General features: G+C 35.5%; 2 protein-coding genes across 2 annotated transcripts; one reads left to right on the top strand and one right to left on the bottom strand.

The window, feature by feature from the left end:
- The first annotated feature begins 13,761 nt into the window (after window positions 1-13,761).
- LOC128204634 (clumping factor A-like) lies at window positions 13,762-15,048 on the top strand. The gene has a single exon (XM_052906035.1). The coding sequence runs from the start codon at window positions 13,762-13,764 to the stop codon at window positions 15,046-15,048; it is 1,287 nt and encodes a 428-aa protein (XP_052761995.1).
- A 2,572-nt stretch (window positions 15,049-17,620) lies between these two features.
- LOC128204633 (Ig-like V-type domain-containing protein FAM187A) lies at window positions 17,621-20,685 on the bottom strand. Its single transcript, XM_052906034.1, has 3 exons — window positions 20,484-20,685; window positions 17,782-18,950; window positions 17,621-17,668 (listed from the first exon to the last, which is right to left on the bottom strand). The coding sequence occupies exons 1-3, from the start codon at window positions 20,683-20,685 to the stop codon at window positions 17,621-17,623; spliced, it is 1,419 nt and encodes a 472-aa protein (XP_052761994.1).
- Window positions 20,686-22,110: the final 1,425 nt, after the last annotated feature.

Raw genomic sequence — 22,110 nt, 5'->3', positions numbered from 1 at the left:
TAAAACCAGATATATGGACATGATCTGAATCATCAACTACTGACTGGTTAGTAGTTGAATATTCGCGAATAATCGACTGGAAATGGTCGAATATCCGATTGGCGAATTTACGAATAAAAGTGATTTAAAACAGTGTTTGTCGCAAAGAAACATATGTGAACATGCATAAACAAACATTTGGCGGTGGAATTTTCCATGTGTGACCTTTAAAACCATATATATGGACATGATCTGAATCCCCAACTACTGACTGGTTAGTAGTTGAATATTCACGAATAATCGACTGGAAATGGTCGAATATCCGACTGGGGAATATACGAATAAAAGTGATTTAAAATTGTTTGTCGCAAAGATACACATGTGTTCATGCATAAACAAACATTTGGCGATCGAATTTTCCATATTTGATCTTTAAAAACATATATATGGACATAATCTGAATTCCCAACTACTGACTGGTAAGTAGTTGAATATTCGCGAATAATCGACTGGAAATTGTCGAATATCCGACTGGCGAATATACGAATGAAAGTGATTTAAAACAGCGTTTGTCGTAAAGATAAGTTATGTGTACATGCACAAACAAACATTTGGCAATCGAATTTTCCATATGTGACCTTTAAAACCATATTTATAGACATACTCTGAATCCCAACTACCAACTGATTGGATATTCGCAAATAACCGACTTGAAATAGTCAAGTAGTTCAATTTCCACATCTAACTCTGATTTTTCGAATCCCCAACTGGCAACTAGCAGGTAGTTGAATATTCGAATCCCCAACTGGCAACGGTAGGTAGTTGAATATTCGAATCCCCAACTGGCAACGGTAGGTAGTTGAATATTCGAATCCCCAACTGGCAACGGTAGGTAGTTGAATATTCGAATCCCCAACTGGCAACGGTAGGTAGTTGAATATTCGAATCCCCAACTGGCAACGGTAGGTAGTTGAATATTCGAATCCCCAACTACCAACTACCTTCCAACTTTACCGTCATCAATAATTGACCGTTTAGCAAAGCGGAACACTGAATCATTACCGAATGTGAAAATGACTGTAAGAAGGTTAAACTTGGGACAGAAGTTGATCTTTTAGGATAGAATATAACCCGTTGTTCACAAAGAAAGCAAAGAATGAAGCTTATGTGAATGAGGTCGGTGCTAATGTGACTGCGCATGGAGTCCGATCAGAACCTGGAAATTATTGCAGTTTTATCATAATTCGTTTCATACAACGTTCAGAAAATCGAGCATAGTACACCGAGTTTAGCAAATCACGTTTTTAACTTTGTAATAATAAAATCTTTTGTCAATAAAAAGCAACAAATATTTAAAATGATTGCTAAAACTTAAGATACGACAACACTTGTTATGAAAATCCAGATATTCACGTTGCTCACATGAAGTTCTAGCAGGTTATGCAAGTTCAAGACGATCATATTTTTATTTTTGTTTAGAACATTAACCATTTACACAACATATATTTAATCCTTTGTGGAACTACGTTCTTTCATTATTTATTTTTTAAAAATACTCTTATAAACCTCTTAAAAAAATTATTATTATTATTTTACTCTTAAAATGGAAATAAAGAAACCACATTCACTGATTACGTCCATTTTCCCATTCCTTGACACGTAAACGAAATACATCTTTATTAGACGCAATACAAAATGTTAAGGATCCAATGGCTGCGTACCGTGTTTGTGTTAATTGTTAAATTATAGATGCACTCTTACTCCGAAATAAGATTAACCACAATTAACAATTTTGTTTTAATATTCCAAAAAGGATTAATAAATTTCGAAAACAATGTTATTGTGTGAAGGATACCGAGTTTAATTTGAAATAAATGAGCATAACACAAATATTTCTACGTTATGAGACTATAGTAGAAAACAGTAAATATTTTAGCATTCACCAATCATTTAATATGTTTGCGCTTTCTGCTATTAAATAACAATTACAATGTTGATATCAGTAATTAATATTTTCCATAAATGCATTTTGTAGTAAGTAGTTAAAGGTTTATCAGTCAAAATTGATGCTTGTTATACATGTGTATGTATGGATTTTAAATTAGAGTGTCACTTTAAAGTCCTGCCCCCGATATCACGAAAATACTTCAGTCCAATATCAATCTCAATTTCAACTCAATTTATCGCATATCATAAAATATTGTTAAAAGTCATATATGGTTTTACATCTTTTAAAAGCCCATTATATCATAAAATATGTTGATTAACGCCTTTAGGTGAAGATTCCAAAGGAAAAATATTCTACAGCCAAAAATGATTTCCGAGCGGTAATGATATTTTTTTTCGAAAAAACTAGTTGGTTTAGACTGTAATCTATTTAATTGACATTGACACTACAATTTGCAGAAATTCTTGATCCGAAGACATGTTTTCGCACTTGTTATTGTTTATTACAATGTTACATTGCATGTGACATAAGATATAAATATAATACCTGCCAAATATATCCAGAATTACCAGGTAGATACCGTAGTTAGTAATATTTACGAAATATAAGCTTGTCATTAATATATGTATATTAATTATTAGATTGGAATAGCAGGTAAAATGATAACATAGCCGTGCTATGTTAAGTAATGTTATACAAATGAATAAGAAAGTAGGAAGTGTTTTGTATAAAACATAAAGCAAGCAACAATATGACTGTTATAACTGTAATTACTAAATAACTGTCAAATGCTTAACGGGGAATTAAACTTTTTCCTTTGGTTTCAATTTCATTCTTTTTTAATAAATTATTTTTAAGGTATGTAAACTCCATTTGGCCACAAGATACAAAACAACTGTGTTAAAAATATTAAACCAATAAATGTTAATTTATTGTTATATGAATTTAGATGGGTATCATATAGTTTATACGTAGGTAAACGTTGGTATTTATTTTGAAACAAAGAATATACATATCGTAAATATCACTCCAAGCATTTTGCAATAAGATTCAATTTTAACATTTCAAAGTTAATTAACATCTCTATTTGCGATCTACAGTCAACACTATGATAGCTTTTAACGACTGTATATGCTTGAAAAAGAGATTTTAGTAAAGATAGATATAGCCATGGTATGCTCATATTTCACCAATTCACCGTACCGTGTTTCACATTTAAAACTAGCAATCTGTTTTCCATATATGCAGTGAATTCATCTTCAACTACAGAACATATCACTATCAGAAATATAATATTATCAAAATAACCAAAATATCAGAAAGTCCGTTTATAAAAGACAAGATATCGAAAATATAATTTTATTAAAGTAACAGAAAATATTAGCAATGGTTGCGACCGAATGATATTGACCCGTTTAAAGGCTAATACTCTATTTTGGCATGATGATATTGACATTGAAATGTTTTTTTTCAAAATTGCAGCTAACTGATACTTAATGGACACTTCGTTTACCTGCGCTTGTAACGTTTTGATAATACCAGAGAGTTCATATACTACAACTTCATGAGCAGGTGATAGTTCATATACTACGACTTCATGAGCAGGTGATAGTTCATATACTACAACTTCATGAGCAGGTGATAGTTCATATACTACAACTTCATGAGCAGGTGATAGTTCATATACTACAACTTCATGAGCAGGTGATAGTTCATATACTACAACTTCATGAGCAGGTGATAGTTCATATACTACAACTTCATGAGCAGGTGATAGTTCATATACTACAACTTCATGAGCAGGTGATAGTTCATATACCACAACTTCATGAGCAGGTGATAGTTCATATACCACAACTTCATGAGCAGGTGATAGTTCATATACTACAACTTCATGAGCATGTGATAGTTCATATACCACAACTTCATGAGCAGGTGATAGTTCATATACCACAACTTCATGAGCAGGTGATAGTTCATATACCACAACTTCATGAGCAGGTGATAGTTCATATACTACAACTTCATAAGCAGGTGATAGTTCATATACCACAACTTCATGAGCAGGTGATAGTTCATATACCACAACTTCATGAGCAGGTGATAGTTCATATACTACAACTTCATGAGCAGGTGGTAGTTCATAATAACAACTTCAAGAGCAGGCGATAGTTAATAATAAAAACTTCAAGAGCATTTGGTAGTTCATGATTACAATTTCATAAGCAGGTGATATTTCATGATTACAACTTCATGAGCGGGTAATAGTTCATGATTACAACTTTCATGAGCAGGTGTTATTTCATGATTACAACTTCTTGAGCAGTTGATATTTCATGTATTACAACTTTATGCACAGGTGATGGTTAATGTATCAAAACTTCATGGGAAAGTTCATTATAACAACTTCATGAGCATGTGATAGTTCATGTTTAATATCTTAATGAGCAGGTGATAGTTCATGATTAACAACTTAATGAACAGGTGAGAGTTAACAACCTCATGAGCAGGTGATAATTCATGTTTTACAAATAAACGAATTTATATCACGGAGATGACAGCGACTAACAGTTCACCGTTAAAACAAATACATCATTAGGTTTAAAGCCACAGGTTAATCAATACATCGACGCATTCACGTATAAATAGAATCAAGTGCAATAGAAGTGATGAACTTTAAATAAGTTTTGCGTAGCATGCAAAACGGCAAACACTTGACCAAAGTCACGTGGGGTAACGGATAGCACCATGTGCCACAAAGGGGAAGTAAGGATGTAGGTTTCTGCAAGGGACTGACACCTGTTTTCTCTTTGAACGGATATAACTCTCTTCCTTGTGAGAAAACGTTGACGTCACACATAAAGTGACGTCATAACTTCTGCCTAAAACGCTTCTGATATTAAACGGTACAAGTGGTCGAAACATGTAATATGAATATCTTGTAACAGGAAACACTGTTTCCTTTGGAAAAATATAAATGTTTCGATCAGAATTAAGGTCCCATATGTGTGTTGCGTTTTCTCCAAAGAAGAAAATGTCAATGTACGGCCATTTGTTCCCATTAGCGCGTGTTTTATTGTAGAACTTCCACTGTCTGTCCGTCGGCGTGTGCAGACGACAACCGTTGACGTTCCCTAGTGTTTCCACCAGCTTTGACTTCACACTAACATTCATAAACACGTCAATATCGTCATCCCACGGGATCATACCAGAATGTCGAAACGCGCCGAGGAGCGAACCGCCATACAGCATGTATGGTAGCCGGTTTTCCTCACACACGGTTATAAATACATCAAACAGGGACATCAAATCGTTAAATTCCTCGTCTGTTATCATTTGAGCAAACGCCCTGTATCGTGCATTGTTTGTTCTGTTTAATAGGTTCATATTCCCCCATGCAGCTGCGAATTCCAAAGACGCCGAATCAATTGTTGAATTATTTATTTCAAACTGATGAAACACATCACTGGCTGTCATCGTCGGCGTCTGGTGTCGAGGCAGCCAATAGTCCGCCGGGAACTGGACGTGATTAACGTTAGCCGACCACGCACGTAAAGTCAGCCCAAGTTGCACGGGCCCTGTTATCTGATACATCACACGCCGGGCTAATAGAATCATGATAAATGAGATAGTCACTATAGCCGCGAATCCAATAAGCAACCCTCTCACTTTAGCTCGATAAAGGCGCATGCCTGATTTCTGGTAAATGAATGTAATTTTGATTTTTTCTAATCCATTGGGCTTTCTATTCATTTAGATTAATCTTATTTAGCAGTATCATTAATGTCACGGAACTCCACAACAATTGGTTAATAGTTAGTGTCTGCTCTGTGTTACTGCTCCACTCTAGTTCGCGCACTTGTGTTTCAGACATTAATCTTCTGCTTACGGGAGTCGCTACATCAATTGATACTGTGTCATTATAGAATTTGTTGCTGATGTGTTTTATTTTTATTTTATTTTTGTAATAGTTTTTTTCATGTTTTAAGTTAATACAAATATCTTTCCAAAATTCATTGCTTAAATTATATTGTTATAATTATTTTTATTTGTAAGCAACATTTTTTAATTATGTTAACCTAACCCTGCCCAAACATGCTTGACCTAATTCTGAATAAAACTTAAACGGAAACTATAGAAATACATGTTCACTAAAAGTGTATTGTCTTATCTGGTGAATGGACAATTCAGGAACGTAAAACGTGTATGCTCCATTCAGTTAAATAAAACATGTATGGTCCGTTCAGTTAAATAAAACATGTATGCTCCGTTCAGTAGCGTTTAAAATATGCTTCGTTTAGTAGCGTAAAACGTGTATGCTCTGTTTAGTAAGGTAAAACTTGTATGTTCCATTTAGTATCATAAAACGTGTATGTTCCGTTCAGAACGTATAACGTGCATGCTCCGTTCAGTAAGGCAAAACGTGTATGTTCCATTCAGTAACGTAAAACGTCTATGGTCCTTTCAGAAGGTAAAACTTGTATGTTCCATTCCGAATATGTTCCATTCAGTAAGGTAAAACTTGTATGTTCCATTCAGAATATGTTCCATTCAGAGGGTAAAACTTGTATTTTCCATTCCAAATATGTTCCATTCAGTAAGGTAAAACTTGTATGTTCCATTCCGAATATGTTCCATTCAGTAAGGTAAAACTTGTATGTTCCATTCCGAATATGTTCCATTCAGTAAGGTAAAACTTGTATGTTCCATTCCGAATATGTTCCATTCAGTAAGGTAAAACTTGTATGTTCCATTCCAAATATGTTCCATTCAGTAAGGTAAAACTTGTATGTTCCATTCCGAATATGTTCCATTCAGTCAGGTAAAACTTGTATGTTCCATTCAGTAACGTTAAACGTGTATAGTCCATTCAGAATGTAAAACTTGAATGTTCCATTTAGTAACGTAAAACGTTTATGGCCTGTTCAGAAGGTAAATCTTGTATGTTCCATTCCGAATATGTTCCGTTCAGTAAGATAAAACTTGTATGTTCCATTCAGAATATGTTCCGTTCAGTAACGTTAAACATGTATGTTCCATTCCGAATATGTTCCATTCAGTAACGTTAAACATGTATGCTTCGTTCAGTAGCGTAAAATGTGTATGCTAGATTCCGTAAGATAAAACGTTTATGTTCCGTTCAGTAGCATTTGCATTTTCTAATCTGAAACACATACATTATTTTCGACCGATTCTACACGAATGACCAAAAAATGGAATCAGTTAAACTATTAAAATGGGTGAAATAACAAATCTTCACCTGCGCTCAAGAATCCGAAATATAAAAGCCAACACTTCTAACGTCACTATTCATCCGAAAAACTCATTTCTCTGAAAACAGGCTTCAAATCACAAGACAAGATAGATGAAGGTCAGATGAATATTAAATGTAGGCAAACTTTATCAATATTAGACGCAGAATCGCATTCCAATACCGACGGAACGGTGTCGAGCATCCCGAAACCGGCTCTCCCATGGCCCTCCGCGTCTGTATCAGTTAACCGGAAGCGTGACAGCATTTCATCAAAGGAGCCGATTCCCCGTCTTAATGGTCGGTCCCAGTGGACGTTTGAATAATAAGTTGGGCCGTTTTGTTTCTCCGAAAATATTCTGCAATGTGAAATGATCGATGGAATGATATTGTTTAGTTTGTTAGAAAATTGATGTTTAATAGAAGAGGAATTTGAATTCAATTTACAGTGCGATGTAAATAAAGTTAAAAAAATAAAGATAAAACTATTTGGCTTAAGTACGCAGTGTTTGTATAACACATGAAACAGGCAACAATATGACTGTTATACATAACTGTAATAAGTCAATAATTGTGAAATTCCTCAAACGGGGAATTAAACTTTCGTCCCCAGCCAATTTTTCCACTTTTCATTTCTACACGAGAGCCAATTTCAGCTACACATTAACCACTAACTGACCGATATTCTGACCATGTGTTTAATCATGTTATCATATCTAGGGAGTTGCTGTAGTTCAGGTCAAGATTTGGAAAATGTATTTAATTTTGCCCAGACAGACGTGAAGAGTTATCAAGTGTTAGACATAATTACTGAGTACTTAATTTAGTAAAACTTATTATTTATTTATTCTTAAACAAAAATATGTTCTTTTTAATGAGTAACATTATTTTTTTAGACATATGACAGATGTTAATAAAAATGGTATGGTTAACCAACTGTTTTATTTGGAATGAAAATGTAACCTATATTACATTATATATGAATCTGGCCGTCTCATATGTCGAATTATATTTAAGGGTATGCTTTACTAAGCGTGTGGATATTGATTTTAAAATGTCAGATTTATTGGGTTCGCATTTTTTAACAAAAACACACACTCTTATTATTCATTTTTAAAGCTTTGTTGTTTTTTTTCACTGTAAAAAATATTGAGTTCGTAAATATACGTATACACCATGGAAAATGGAAAATACAAACGAAACTTGAAAAAATACATCACATTGGCGAAACTGAATCTCCGAATATTAAATTTATTTCAGTTTTGTTCATATCATCATGAACACATTCTGAGGCGTTTAAAATGCATTTTCGTATAACTAATTGCGATTTGTTTTTGCAATGTTTCAATCTAGAAAATTGCTTAGTTTTGTGTTCATCTGGCATTACAAACGAAACTTGAAAAAATACATCACATTGGCGAAACTGAATCTCCGAATATTAAATTTATTTCAGTTTTGTTCATATCATCATGAACACATTCTGAGGCGTTTAAAATGCATTTTCGTATAACTAATTGCGATTTGTTTTTGCAATGTTTCAATCTAGAAAATTGCTTAGTTTTGTGTTCATCTGGCATTGTCTTCATACAGTGACCGGTGAAAGAACATATTTTGACCCCCATAAAATCACGGCAATGGTCGCGGTCCTTAAGTGACTCCTTTTCTGTACAATATTGACCCCCCCCCCCCACACACACACACTATTGTTCTATAAGAGGCTCTTAGGAATTGGCCGGCGTGAGGAAAATATTTAGCTGTTGGGGAACTTAGACATATAGTTAGTACATTTGTACATGATGTTTTCAATCTTTAAACATAATTCAAGAGTGAGGTTTAGATAGTTAAATACTGTTATCATGGAGATTGTTCATAAACAATATCAAAGATGTAATGCTTAGCTTAGTTAATTAATAATTATACTTTTTATAGTTAAGAAAATCATGTCAATACTTAATAATAAACTATTATTGAAATTTTTGATTTATTTTTGACAAGTGTCGTAATAAACAAAGTGAGATGAAGCGTTAAACCTAAGAAACATGCACTATAGAAAGATTTTTCCGAAAAATGACCCAAATCATTGCTCCCCTGAATTTCATGCTGGTCGTAATGGCCATTAAATGAAATGAATTAGCTGTTACAGCAGATAACTGATAAAAATTACACGGAGAACCAAGTCAGCCCTTTAACCCTTAGCACAAAACCACTGAATGGAACATAATGCATATGCTGCTAAAATCCAGGTATATGCTGGCATACAGGGGTTTTCTTCTTAATCGAAAATTGGATAGGATTTCTTGGCATGCATGGTTTCAATTTAATTTCTTCTTTTTTTTCTTTTTTTTACGCCATTTGGCCACACGATACACAAAAAAATGTTGTATAAATAAATCAAATTAAAATAAATTAAACCAATAAAAGTCAATTTGTTGTGTTATGAGTTCAGATGGGTATCATATAGTTCAAACATCGGCTACTCATATGCGTTCGCTTAGAAACAAAGAATATACATATCATATATATCATTCCAATCGATTTAAATAACGATAACTCAACCTGTGAAACAAGAACGGTTAAGTAGGTTAAAGCCTTTTGGCCACATGGAAGAAAAACAACTGTGTTACAAATATAAAACCAAAAAAAAACCAATAAAAGTTAATTTGTTGTGTTATTAATTTAGATGGGTATCAAATAGTTCATACGTAGGTAACTCATATATATACGCTCATTTAGAAACAAAGAATATACAACGTAAATTTTATTCCAAGCGTTTTAAAATTACGAATACTTTACTGTAAAAAGTTGAAACAAGGACGGCCGGCTGGCATCACAGAACATGGGTAGATTTTCGCTCCTAGTTGCCGTGTGTTTGATTGGATGTGTGTGGATGACCTCAGCCAGATGTGAGTATATAGTTCTAAATTATAAGCGATTATCTAGTAAACTTACCGGACAACCACTTTGAAATTCGGTCGATGATCATTGTTTTTGTTATTCTCAATTCGTATATGACAAATGATGTATTGTATCAAACTGTATTTCGTGGGGTTCATGCTAGATGGTTGTAGATCAATATAGAAATGAAGGGTGTTGCAACAGCCTTGGTCTTAGTCCTCGAATTATTTATAACGAAACTCCTTTATTTATTACAACGTGTATGAACATTTTCAAGCGATAAACATGCCAGATATTACAACATAGGATTTTTTCTATAGAAGGTTGTTATATTGTGGCCGATTTCTGCAATTTCCTTTCTTCACATTTTTACGGCGATACGACAAAAACGCATTTATAATAAATTCGAAATGAAACACATAGTAGGTAAGCGAATCAGGGTGTCAATATACTTTACCATTTAATGCCTAGCGGAAGGCAAAAGGGCGCAAATGCGAAAGTTAGCCAAATGGCGAGGCGAAAATGCGACAGGTTTCATTTCGCCCCGCCTCCGTCACGATTTCGCCCTGCTGATTTGCCAAATTTCGCATTTTCAATCTACGAAAACAATAATCCAAATGACAAAAATCAGCCACCATACTAAAGTCTTTGTTATACAAGATCAATATACGGAGCCAGCAAAGAGACAACTTTCACCATGTTGTATAATAAGCGGTGATTGAAGTAAACATCGCCGGTTCAATAACATTAAATCATCGATTAATTTTATCCTTGTGATTGCATGGCGAGTAAATTGCTTAGTTAAACAAAGTTATATATTGAATCCAAGTCCACGATCTTTAATATGCTGATCAATTATGAGTAGCAAGTGGTTGCTGGTGGTTGCAGGTGGTTTTGCTTCATGTCAATAACACGAAAGCTTAAAGTGACACACTCATTCAAAATCAAAACACTCATGTATAACAAACATAAATTTTGAGTGATAAACCTTTAACTACTTGGAAAATAATGCAATTATGGAAAATATTAATTACTGAAAACAAGATTGTAGCCGTGTATTTAAAAGCAGAAAGCGCAAAAATGTTAAATGATTGGTAAATGCTTAAAGATTTACAGTGATCTTCTATATTCTCCTAAGGTAGAAATACCGCGTTTTATGCACATTTCCTTTAAATTAAATTCGCTATCCTTCATAAGAACAATTGTTTTTGACATTTATTCATCCTTTAAGGAATATTAAAACAATAGTATTAATTGTGGTACTAAATCTTTTTTGGGAGTAGGAATGCATCTTTAAGTTAAAGTTCTAACTTATTTATTTTGCAACGATTGTAAAACACCTCGTTACAACAGTATATTAATCACTCTCGTTGGCATGATGTTGCGCGAGATTGCCGTCTTGTATTGTCGGGAAAACCGGAGAACCCGAAGAAAACTCCAACTTGGTGACCACTTACCAAACTCACATGCGCCCAGGCCAGAAATCGAACTAGGGTCGTTTGTAGATAAGAAGCGAATGAGCTAGCCACTGCCTGACACCGAACAATGTCTTTATATTATAGCTTCGACAATATTCTGATTCGACCCTACATTGTTTTCATTTGTATATAATTATTTAAATTTTATAAAATTTATGTGTCACAAGAAAAATCGATGATCGTTTATGGTCAAAAATCGATTTTTTTCCCAAAAGCTGGCGCCCCAACGCCGGCGATAATCGATTTTGATTTTATTTTTCATCGCTAGCAATGAATTTATATAAATATATATAAATATGTGCTTTGCTAGAAATTAAACAGGAGTTTTACCAAATGATGTATTTTAAACAGATTCAAACCACAGTTTTTAGTACTATTTAAGTTTTTTATTTATTTCAAAAGCAAATGTGACATTTACGTCTATGTCCGGAAGACATTTTATATCATTCATGAAAACACTTTGCAGTAACTTTTTTCTTCATATCATCAGTTTCGAATATGCCAAGTACTCCGATTATTTCCGATAATCGATATTCAACCCCTTTCGATTGAGAATGATTCACGACGGCAAATCCAGATTTACGCAGGTTAATCAAGAATGACGTAGTCATTGTGCATAAAGTTTTGGTCAAATATTCTTTCAACTTTCAACTTTTATTTCACAAAAGCACAAGGTCCCCACATAAGGACAGCATTAGCATACTTAATATATAATGCGCAATGGATACTGCTACATGAGATATTAAGTATTAATTAGTTTAACAAGGAGGTTTTTCATATGTTTTATTTTCAGCTCTTACTTATAACTTCTAAAAACGAATACAACTATTTGGGTTATAGTTAATGTCTTCAACATATTGTTAGGAATAATGCTTTGTTTCGACATACGATAAGTAACACTTTAAATATTCGCGTGTAACCGGCTATGGTTCGGTTGCTATTCTTTGTTACTAACGGGGTCCATTTCCGGAATAAATCAAGCAGAGAGGAGAGTTTTACACGTGTGAACTATCGGTTAAATAAACCACCAAAATTCACGTGTTTTGGAACAACCCTCGTTCGTCCAAAAGAGGAGGAAGAATAAAAGCAAACTATCCACAAAGGAATAACTGTCGTTAATATTATCTTCAGATATTCGACGGGAAGTCAAGGCAGACCAAGCGCTGGTCGATGATGATCTGCTTCACGTGATAGAAAATTGGAGAGGACAATTGAGTAAGTGGCTTTTTTGTGTTTAAGTACGCCTGCGACCGTGCAAAGAAATGGCTTTCTTTGTGTTTTAGTTTGCCTGAGACCGTGCAAACAATTGGCTTAGTATGAGCTCAGTCACAAAGGTGGACATATGAATAATCTAGGGATGCAAAATAATATTCGAATATTCGTTCGCGACGTTTGAATATAAAATTCCATATACGAGGTTTTTGTTGAATAACAAAAGAACAAACTTTCGTCGGCTCATAGCGTCATGAAACCGGGAATTTACGATCTTCGCCGATTTTATTTCGCATTTTCACACAAATATGAATAAAGTGGAATTGAAATTATTCGATTATGTGTTTTGTCTTTTCAAAATGTGTTGCTTTCTTGTATATTTACTGAAAATTCGGAATTTCAGAGGCTATTTTTTGAAAAAGATTCACTGTCCGTCGCGTGTACCGGCTACGACATAAAAGAGTAAAAAGGCCCCGGCTATTACCGAATCGAATAATACTTGTTTACTATAACTACTCAAAAAATCATTTTGTTAATCGAATATTTGAATATTCAATCAAAAGAATTACCGATTATTCAAATATCAACTTTGCCACTCGTTTGCATCCCTAGAACATTCACTATAGTTTTCAAGTGGTTCAGTACATATATGTTAAAAATTTGAACAATAAACACAAAATACTAAATGTCGAATAAGTATATATATACAGCAAATGAATATTAAGTTAGCTACGTTATCACATATTACGGTTATGAAAGCTTGATTCTCAGAAAGTTAGGTTTGTATTTATATATTAAATATATATGTTTTTATCATTAAATATTAACACACCGCCCCTTTTTATGTCGTTTGCTCCTATTAAGATTTCTCCGATTAAGATTTTTATTGTCTAAATAATCATCAAAATACCAAAAAGTAAATTCATTTAGTACATTTGTGTTGCAGTGTTTATGAAAGCAAAACCGTAATTAACATGTTCACAAAATATTATGAGAACATGTCAAACACTCAGTTATTTGTTATATCAGTTATTTGTAAAGTAAACGTATTCTTTAATGGCCCCTGTATACACTTTGTATTAAGTGTCACAAAACAATGTCTATTTGAAGCTGCCGTCAGATTGCGACGTGGGGTTGACAGTTCTTCAATCGACAAAGAGGATGAAGATAGCGATTCTGATGAAAGTAAACGCCGTTCCGATGACTCTGATGACTCCGATGACGAGTCTGATGGCAATGATGATTCAAATGTTTTAAATAAAAGAAAACGCCGTCCCAACAAATCTAACGACTCCGACGACGATTCTGATGATGACTCCGACGACGGCTCTGATGATTCTAATGATTTCAATAAAAGAAAACGCCGTCCCAACAAATCTAACAACTCCGACGACGATTCTGATGATGACTCCAACGACGACTCTGATGATTCTAATGATTTAAATAAAAGAAAACGCCGTCCCAACAAATCTAACAACTCCGACGACGATTCTGATGATGACTCCAACGACGACTCTGTTGACTCCGACGACGACTCTGATGATTCTAATGATTTCAATAAAAGAAAACGCCGTCCCAACAAATCTAACGACTCCGACGACGATTCGGATGATGAGTCCGACGACGACTCTGGTGATTCTAATGATTTGAATAAAAGAAAACGCCGTCCCAACAAATCTAATGACTCCGGCGACGTTTCGGATGATGACTCCGAAGACGACTCTGATGATTCTAATGATTTCAATAAAAGAAAACGCCGTCCCAACAAATCTAACAACTCTGACGATGATTCTGACGATGACACCGACGGCACTAATGACTCCAAAGACGACTCTGATGATTCTAATGTTTTAAATAAGAGAAAACGCCGTCACAACAAATCTAACGACTCCGACGACGATTCGGATAATGACTCCGACGACGACTCTGATGACTCCGACGACGACTCTGATAATTCTAATGATTTAAATAAAAGAAAACGCCGTTCCAACAAATCTAACGACTCCGACGATGATTCTGATGATGACTCCGACGAAGACTCTGGTGACTCTGACGACGACTCTGATGATGACACCAACAACGACACTAATACAGATGATTCTAGTGATTCTGATGACAGAAAACGCCGTTCCAACGACTCTGACAACTCCGACGACGATTCTTATGATGACACCAACGAGGCCTCTGATACAAAAGATTCTGATAAAGGAAGCCGCAAATCCGACGATTCTGAAGACCCCGACGCGACTCTGAGGAGAAGGATTCTGCAGATGGCAGTGATGTAGTTGTCGTTGTTGTTTAGTGTAACGGTTGAGCATACATAAATACTTAATAATTAAACTGGAAAACAGAACAAAATAAATATCAGTAGAAGTGTTTGTCTTTAATTTCGGAGGGTATTCTATAGTCAGCGCTGCCATATGAATATAAATGAGCAGCATATTCTTCTTACAGATGTAAAAAGTGTAGTCCAAGTCACACAAAAATAAAAACTTGTTGCGTGGTTTTATTAAACATGTTCTTCTTGATTATAACCCGGCAGAACTACTACCGTAACTAATGTGTCAAAAAATAAATCAATAAATCAACGAAAACTAAAGGGTCAAGACCAGTAGTCGAAAATTCAAAAATAAACCTTGTTAAGACGCACAAGGCGAGGGCCAAAATAATAAAGAACTAGAGACACAATCTTATAAACACCACATACACCAATATTTATGCGAAAAGCTACAAAAACAAGCTCAGTAGCAAAAAGTTTATTAACATAAACCGGTTTAATTGCACTGGGTAAACGCCAAAGACAAAATCACAAACATGGAAGAACAGCACACAACTCCACAAGCAGCATAATGCATACATACTACATATATATAAAAATCTAGGTATGTTTATCAAGGATTGTTAGGTACCGCCTTGGAATGGTCGGTAAAATTTAACTGGGGGTTAAACCAGTTTGTGTGCACAAACCTACTCTTATCCTAAAATATCCGAATAAAGTAAAAACGGAAATGGTAAGTCTTATCAAAGTATACATTAACTTGGGGAAACATAAACCCCGTTTAATGGCACGGGGTAAACGCCAGACATAGAATACAAAAACAAACAATCACAGACCAGACACATGGAACAACAGCACAAAACTCCATAAACAACACAGTTCACATATACTATTTAAAGAAATCAAACTAGGGGTGTTTATCAACAACCACTTCGAACGGACCATACACTCAAAATATTGCCTTCCGACGTAGCATTTATGACGTAATTTATCACGTGTTATACACACACTGTACACTAATGGAACTAAATGGTGGGATAAACGCATTGGAACGGTCAGTGAAACTCGAGTTCACTTCTGCTATGGGGCTTAAAGCTGCACTCTCACAGATTGAACCTTTTGACAACTTTTTTTCTCTTTGTTGTCTTGGAACTAGCCAATTTTTGCGAAAATCCATAGAAACCAGTTACTAGTATATAGGACTGCTGACAAAAAATCAGATCGCAGATTTTTATATTCAACTACAAAATTTGATGTTTTTTGCATTTTTCTTAAACCGTTAGTAACATTAATTTTCGATCGGAAATATGAAAATCTGCGATCTGATCTTTTGTCACTGTTGAATAGTTGACTGACGGGTTTGTGTCAGGATTTCTGTATACAGTGTCTCAAACTTTAACGAATCCACAACAAGCATCAAAAGGTTGAACTCATTAAACATAAGTGTTCATATCAGAATCTGTACATTTGATACTATTGACACTTCAACCACCGCACACCTATCCTGGGCGGTGAACCAGTACTAGGTGCCTTCACTTCTGCAAGGAACTGACAACTTCTGTACATGCCAGGGGCAGTGGTACAGTGCGAATGGTCGTAGAAAGGATTTCATAACCAATCACAACAGAAGTGACTTGGTCCGCCCGGGAATCGAACCCGGGCTGTCCGATTAACAGTCCAACGCACTACCGACTGAGCTAACCGGGCGGACACACATACCATTTATTTTTCCATTACCTTACTTGTATATGTAAGCCCGTATCGCATCCGAGGCAACACATTCGAAGAATACAAAGTTTAACGGTGAAGCCCCGGACGGACCATGTTCCTTTGGAAGGCTCGTCTACGGTTCGAACACGTGCTGACTTCCTTTTGGAACTTCCACCTGCACTGTTTTTTTGTTATGTTTTGCCCCCCCCCCCCCCCCCCCCCAAATCGCATGCAGCACAATGTTTCTATACTTAAGATTTGTTATACTATAATATAATATCTATTAAATTTAGTAAATCTGGTAATTTTGTTGTAAAATCTGATAAAGTCATTGGCAATTCCAGCAATTTTCATTTATTCTATTTTTTTCAAACATATTACCCTTCTTTATTTTAGGTATGTTATACTGTAATATAATACCTATAAATACAGTAATTCTGGTAATTTTGTTTCAAAATTTGACAAAGCAATTGGCAAATTCCAGAAATTCTCATATTCATTTTATTTTTCAAACATTTTACCCCAAAAAATCACATTTTTTACAAAAGTACGTTGCGTATATAGTTTAGGTATTATATTAGGTAATAGTAAATACAATAGCTCTTAAATACATATATTCTGGTAAAATATTGCAAAATTAGACACAGTTATTGGCAAATTCCAGAAATTCGAACTTTTATTTTTTTCCAACATTTTACCCCCAAAATCATATTTTGCACCATGCGATGGTTTATACTTTGAGTATGTTAAATTTTGCGTCTGATATGTCCCTAATCAACCAAAATTATTTCTTTGCATTTTTTTCCCACATATTTTTTAATTTCCCTGGACTATAGGTAGCACCCGTTCCATGACTTTTTTGGCCAGTTTTACCCTGAGTCTTCTTTCTTTTTGACTTTGAGCGTCTCTGAACTTTCCTATTGAAAAATTTGATGAGGGACAGAACAATAAAGAAAAGGAGATCAAAAATAAAACTGTACCCCAAATACATCGTACAGTATTTAAAGTCCGCCGTATGGTCAGGCTTTACCGTAACAATGAACCTTTGTTTCAATTTGTTCTTTATCCAACACGAGTAAACTCCCGTATCGTTTGCCGCAACCGACACAAAATGCATATTTCCGAGTAAATCAAAGGTTATCCGATTGTTAGTCAGTTTCCGTAGTTGCATTGTGGGTAATAGCGCTGTTCCGTTAACCCAGACAACAGTTTTGGAGAGGCCGGACCCCGGACAGACCAGAACCAGGTAAGTACCTTCGATCGACTTTACTTTTTTTACTTTTCCTTTTAGCTTCCGTTTGTCTGGTTCCGCCCGAATTTCCGACTTCGAAATTGATCGTCTGCTACGCATAGATTTTGCTGACGTACAAGGCACGTGACATTCTTCCATTTGCATTTCGTTTGGTCGCTGCATGAACTTCTCGGCTGCTAACTCCGCCAACATTTGCGACTGACATGGAATGCCGTCTTTCCCGCCAAGTTTTAGCACGTGCTCAATATATTTGTCATCAACCATGTACCTGACGTCATGTTTTCTGACCGTGCATAAGCCGACCCTTTTGCGCATGCCCACATCTCCACAGACGCTACACGACGTCCAAGGTTGCCAATTGGTAACGACCGCAATATTGCGAGCTTCAATGACTTCCGGTTCACGCGCACTATTATTTAAACCGCTTGAAACATCAATAATAGCAGCCTCGTTTAGATCAATGACGTCAACGTGAAAATAAAACTGCAGGTGTAACTCCCTCAAAATGTACTCCTTAAGTTCAACCCAAGGCAGCCACATATCTGTAAACGATTTATTTTCTGTCGGTGTACAAAAGTATGTTCCGGCGTCTGACAGCCTGGCTCTCTTTATAAACAAAGTGTGGTCGATAGCCGTTGATATTCGGTTCCGCTTTTCGTCGGAATACAAATCGGGAACCAGTTCATGTATATGATACAACCCGGTCGCTCCCGGTGCATAGCTAAGCTTTACCCATTGCATTGGTGCAAACTTGTCGTCACCGTTGACGTCACACTTGTGACATGGCAGACGCAGCGTCCTACCCCGCTCGATGTTCATCGCCTGTTTTCCATTTCCGGCCTTTCCGTTGACGTCAATGCAGACATCGTAAGGAGCGGCAGTAGCAATTGGAAGTGTGGATACACCTGACCTCTTCATCCGTCCCGCAGATCCGGCATCCTTTGTTGCTGCAAGGATTTTGTTCCGTTATTGAAATGTAAATGTATGTTCAAACCAACGTATACAAATAGGCAATTCTTACATGAAAAGGAATATTCAGGTATTACAAAACTAGATAGCGATTACATATCAGATTAGCTTTAAGCTAGCATGTTTCTTTTGGAGTTATATCTGAACTATGGAAGCGTATATCGTATATACTGATTATATGATCAAGTATGGAAGCGTATATCGTATATCGTATATACTGATGATGTGATCATGTGTGGAAGCATATATCGTATATACTGATTATATGATCAAGTATGGAAGCGTATATCGTATATCGTATATACTGATGATGTGATCATGTGTGGAAGCGTATATCGCATATATACTGATGATGTGATCATGTGTGGAAGCGTATATCGCATATATACTGATGATGTGATCATGTTTGGGATTGTATCTGATGAGGTGATCATGTGTGGAAGCGTATATCGTATATTCTGATGAGGTGATCATGTTTGGGAGCGTACATCGTATATTCTGATGAGGTGATCATGCTTGGGAGCGTACATCGTATATTCTGATGAGGTGATCATGTTTGGGAGCGTATATCGTATATTCTGATGAGGTGATCATGTTTGGGAGCGTATATCGTATATTCTGATGAGGAGATCATGTTTGGGAGCGTATATCACATAACCAGAGGTTAGTAGTGACCCGATCTGTGATATACGGGCCAAAGGACACCATAACGGGATGGGAGCGAAACTCGAACTCGAATATGACTTCCTGTGCCCCGAGCGTATACCCAATATCAGATCACGGTCACTTACTTACCTCGTGACGTTTATAATATCGCTTCGACAACCTGTTTACATTGGTCAATTTATGTGAAACGTTTAATTTATGCACCATTCAATTGTAACCACGGCCCACAGGTCCGGTGGTATACCGGGGATAGCCGGGGAAATGGGCCGTGTTTTCACCTTCCAGGTGGCCCCGAGTGCCAGGTTAATACGGTGGTTTTGTCTTTGCGACAAATATAACAGGGAATGGTCCTTACCTAGGGTCCCTGGGTGCGGGGGCATTCGGCTTGGAATTAACCAGCAGTTCGTCCCCGCAGGGCGGGGATTTTACCCGGGCTTGGCTAGACCGGAAGTCTAAAGTCCCCGCTATTCCCCGGACCTGGGTGAGCCGTGGTTACAATTGACTGGTGCATTATTATACGAATCGGAAAAGGCGCCATTTAGGTACAATACAAAATTAGTGACACAGTATGGAAAAAAACAACATGGGAGAACCATGTGGCTGGTTTTCATAACAGTTAGAATTGTTACTAAAAAAGTGTATGTTTATAAATTTGAAGATGTTTTGTTTTTATCGCATAGTTACAAGCGTCATGATACAAGACGATGGCATAGAGAAGGCTGTGTTCATTTATTAAGAAGGAATAAAACTATTCAATTATTAACACATTCATACATAAAAATAACAAGGCATCACATAGCAATCATAAATTGACTGAAGAAAAAATTAACATGCACATTTTATACCTAAGATGGATGACACCTTCCAGTGATCGTGCGGCGTTTCGAATGGTGGCACGTCCCCGTCTATGATATCAAACTTCGCAACGTCCACAATCTGCCCGTCGTCCATAACTGTGACGTCAACTTCATAGCACTTTACGCATGTAAAAAGGCAGACTACAAAAGAACTTTGTAAGAGGAATGCCAGTCTGCAATTTTTCGCCATTTTATCTTTAAGCCGGACTGTCGTTTGCATCAACCGGAAATGACGCAGAGCGTATGACGTCACAAATAATAATAATAATAATAACAATAATAATAATAATAATAATAATAATAATAATAATAAAATAAATAAAAAATAATATTAATAATTATACTGGTAATAATAATAGTTATGATAAAAATAATGATGATACTACTGATAATAATAATAATAATAATAATAATAATAATAATAATAATAATAATAATAATAATAATGATATAATAATGATAATGATGAGTATAATAATAATAATAATAATAATAATGATAATGATAATAATGATAATAATAATAATAATAATAATAATAATAATAATAATAATAATAATAATAATAGTAATAATAATAATAATAATTGTATTCCATGTATTTGAAGCTCTTTTACAACTAAAAGGTGTGATGTATACGAACAAAATAATAATGATTTTCTGATTACAAAAAATCTGGACCCTTGTCCCAAGTTATAATAATACGGCGAAATGCTATTTTGTGAAACGTTATGCGGAATTTTTCATACAATGCTACGACAGACCGCGTTGTTTTTTTCTTGATTTTTTCATTGTTTTGCATGCATGCTTAGCATGGTTTGCCCAATGAATGACAGCTACCAGGTGCCTTTCGATGCGAACATTATGCAGACAGTATTACTAGTACAGCCTTGCCGTAATGTTTGGTGAAAAGCGCCATGTGTTTTACAATTAAAAGAGGTACAACAGTCTACCGGTTTACATCTTTATGATAAAACGAAATAAATAAAAAAGAACTATTAGTACAACGCTTTTGCTTTGCATTGAAAATCGTGCATACCGCAACATGGCCGGGAGATATTGCCGTAACGTTTGGTAAGAAGCGCTTTGTTTTTTGTTTGACAAATTAATAAAGGTATGTACAACAGTTTTCCTTTCTACATCTTAATGATTACTAAAAATCCACGGAAAAAAATACAGCGTATGGATACATTACGTCAGTGAACCCCTGTATTCGCCCTGAAGATGCAATTTGATCGTGTGACTACTACAAGTGCCCTAGTCGGACTAAGTCCAAAAACTATTAGTACACCGTATTGTTAATTGAAATCCGTGCATGGTACGCTAAGTGCTATGAGTTTAAATCATACTCGTCTTCCAACTACTTGCACATATTTTTTTTATTTTATAAAGTGTATTTTATCATTAACAACGATAAGTATGTCCACTTTATAAGATGTATAAAAGTATTTCTGAATAAAGGATTGAAATGCATGAACGATTTTATACTATCTAAGTGAAATAAAGGAATTGAGGGGCTTTGATGGCCCCTCCCCTCCCCCCCCACCCCAGTTATGAATTCCTGGCTCCATTAATGTGTTAAATAATTGAGATCAATAAAAAATATTCATTAAGCT

Source organism: Mya arenaria, chromosome 10, assembly GCF_026914265.1.
Source record: "Mya arenaria isolate MELC-2E11 chromosome 10, ASM2691426v1".
Lineage (NCBI taxonomy): Eukaryota > Metazoa > Mollusca > Bivalvia > Myida > Myidae > Mya > Mya arenaria.
The sequence above is the reverse complement of the archived record's forward strand: the minus strand, read 5'-3'. Positions and strand labels throughout refer to the sequence as shown.

Bases quoted from the DNA above. Each gene is read 5' to 3' on its own strand.
- LOC128204633 (XM_052906034.1), bottom strand. From the start codon at position 20,685: ATGGCGAAAAATTGCAGACTGGCATTCCTCTTACAAAGTTCTTTTGTA. The intron at 18,951-20,483 runs GTATAAAATGTG...AAATCCTTGCAG, and splicing joins GAAGGTGTCATCCATCTTAG to CAACAAAGGATGCCGGATCT. The intron at 17,669-17,781 runs GTAAAGCCTGAC...ATTTTTCAATAG, and splicing joins AACAAAGGTTCATTGTTACG to GAAAGTTCAGAGACGCTCAA.
- LOC128204634 (XM_052906035.1), top strand. From the start codon at position 13,762: ATGTCAAACACTCAGTTATTTGTTATATCAGTTATTTGTAAAGTAAAC.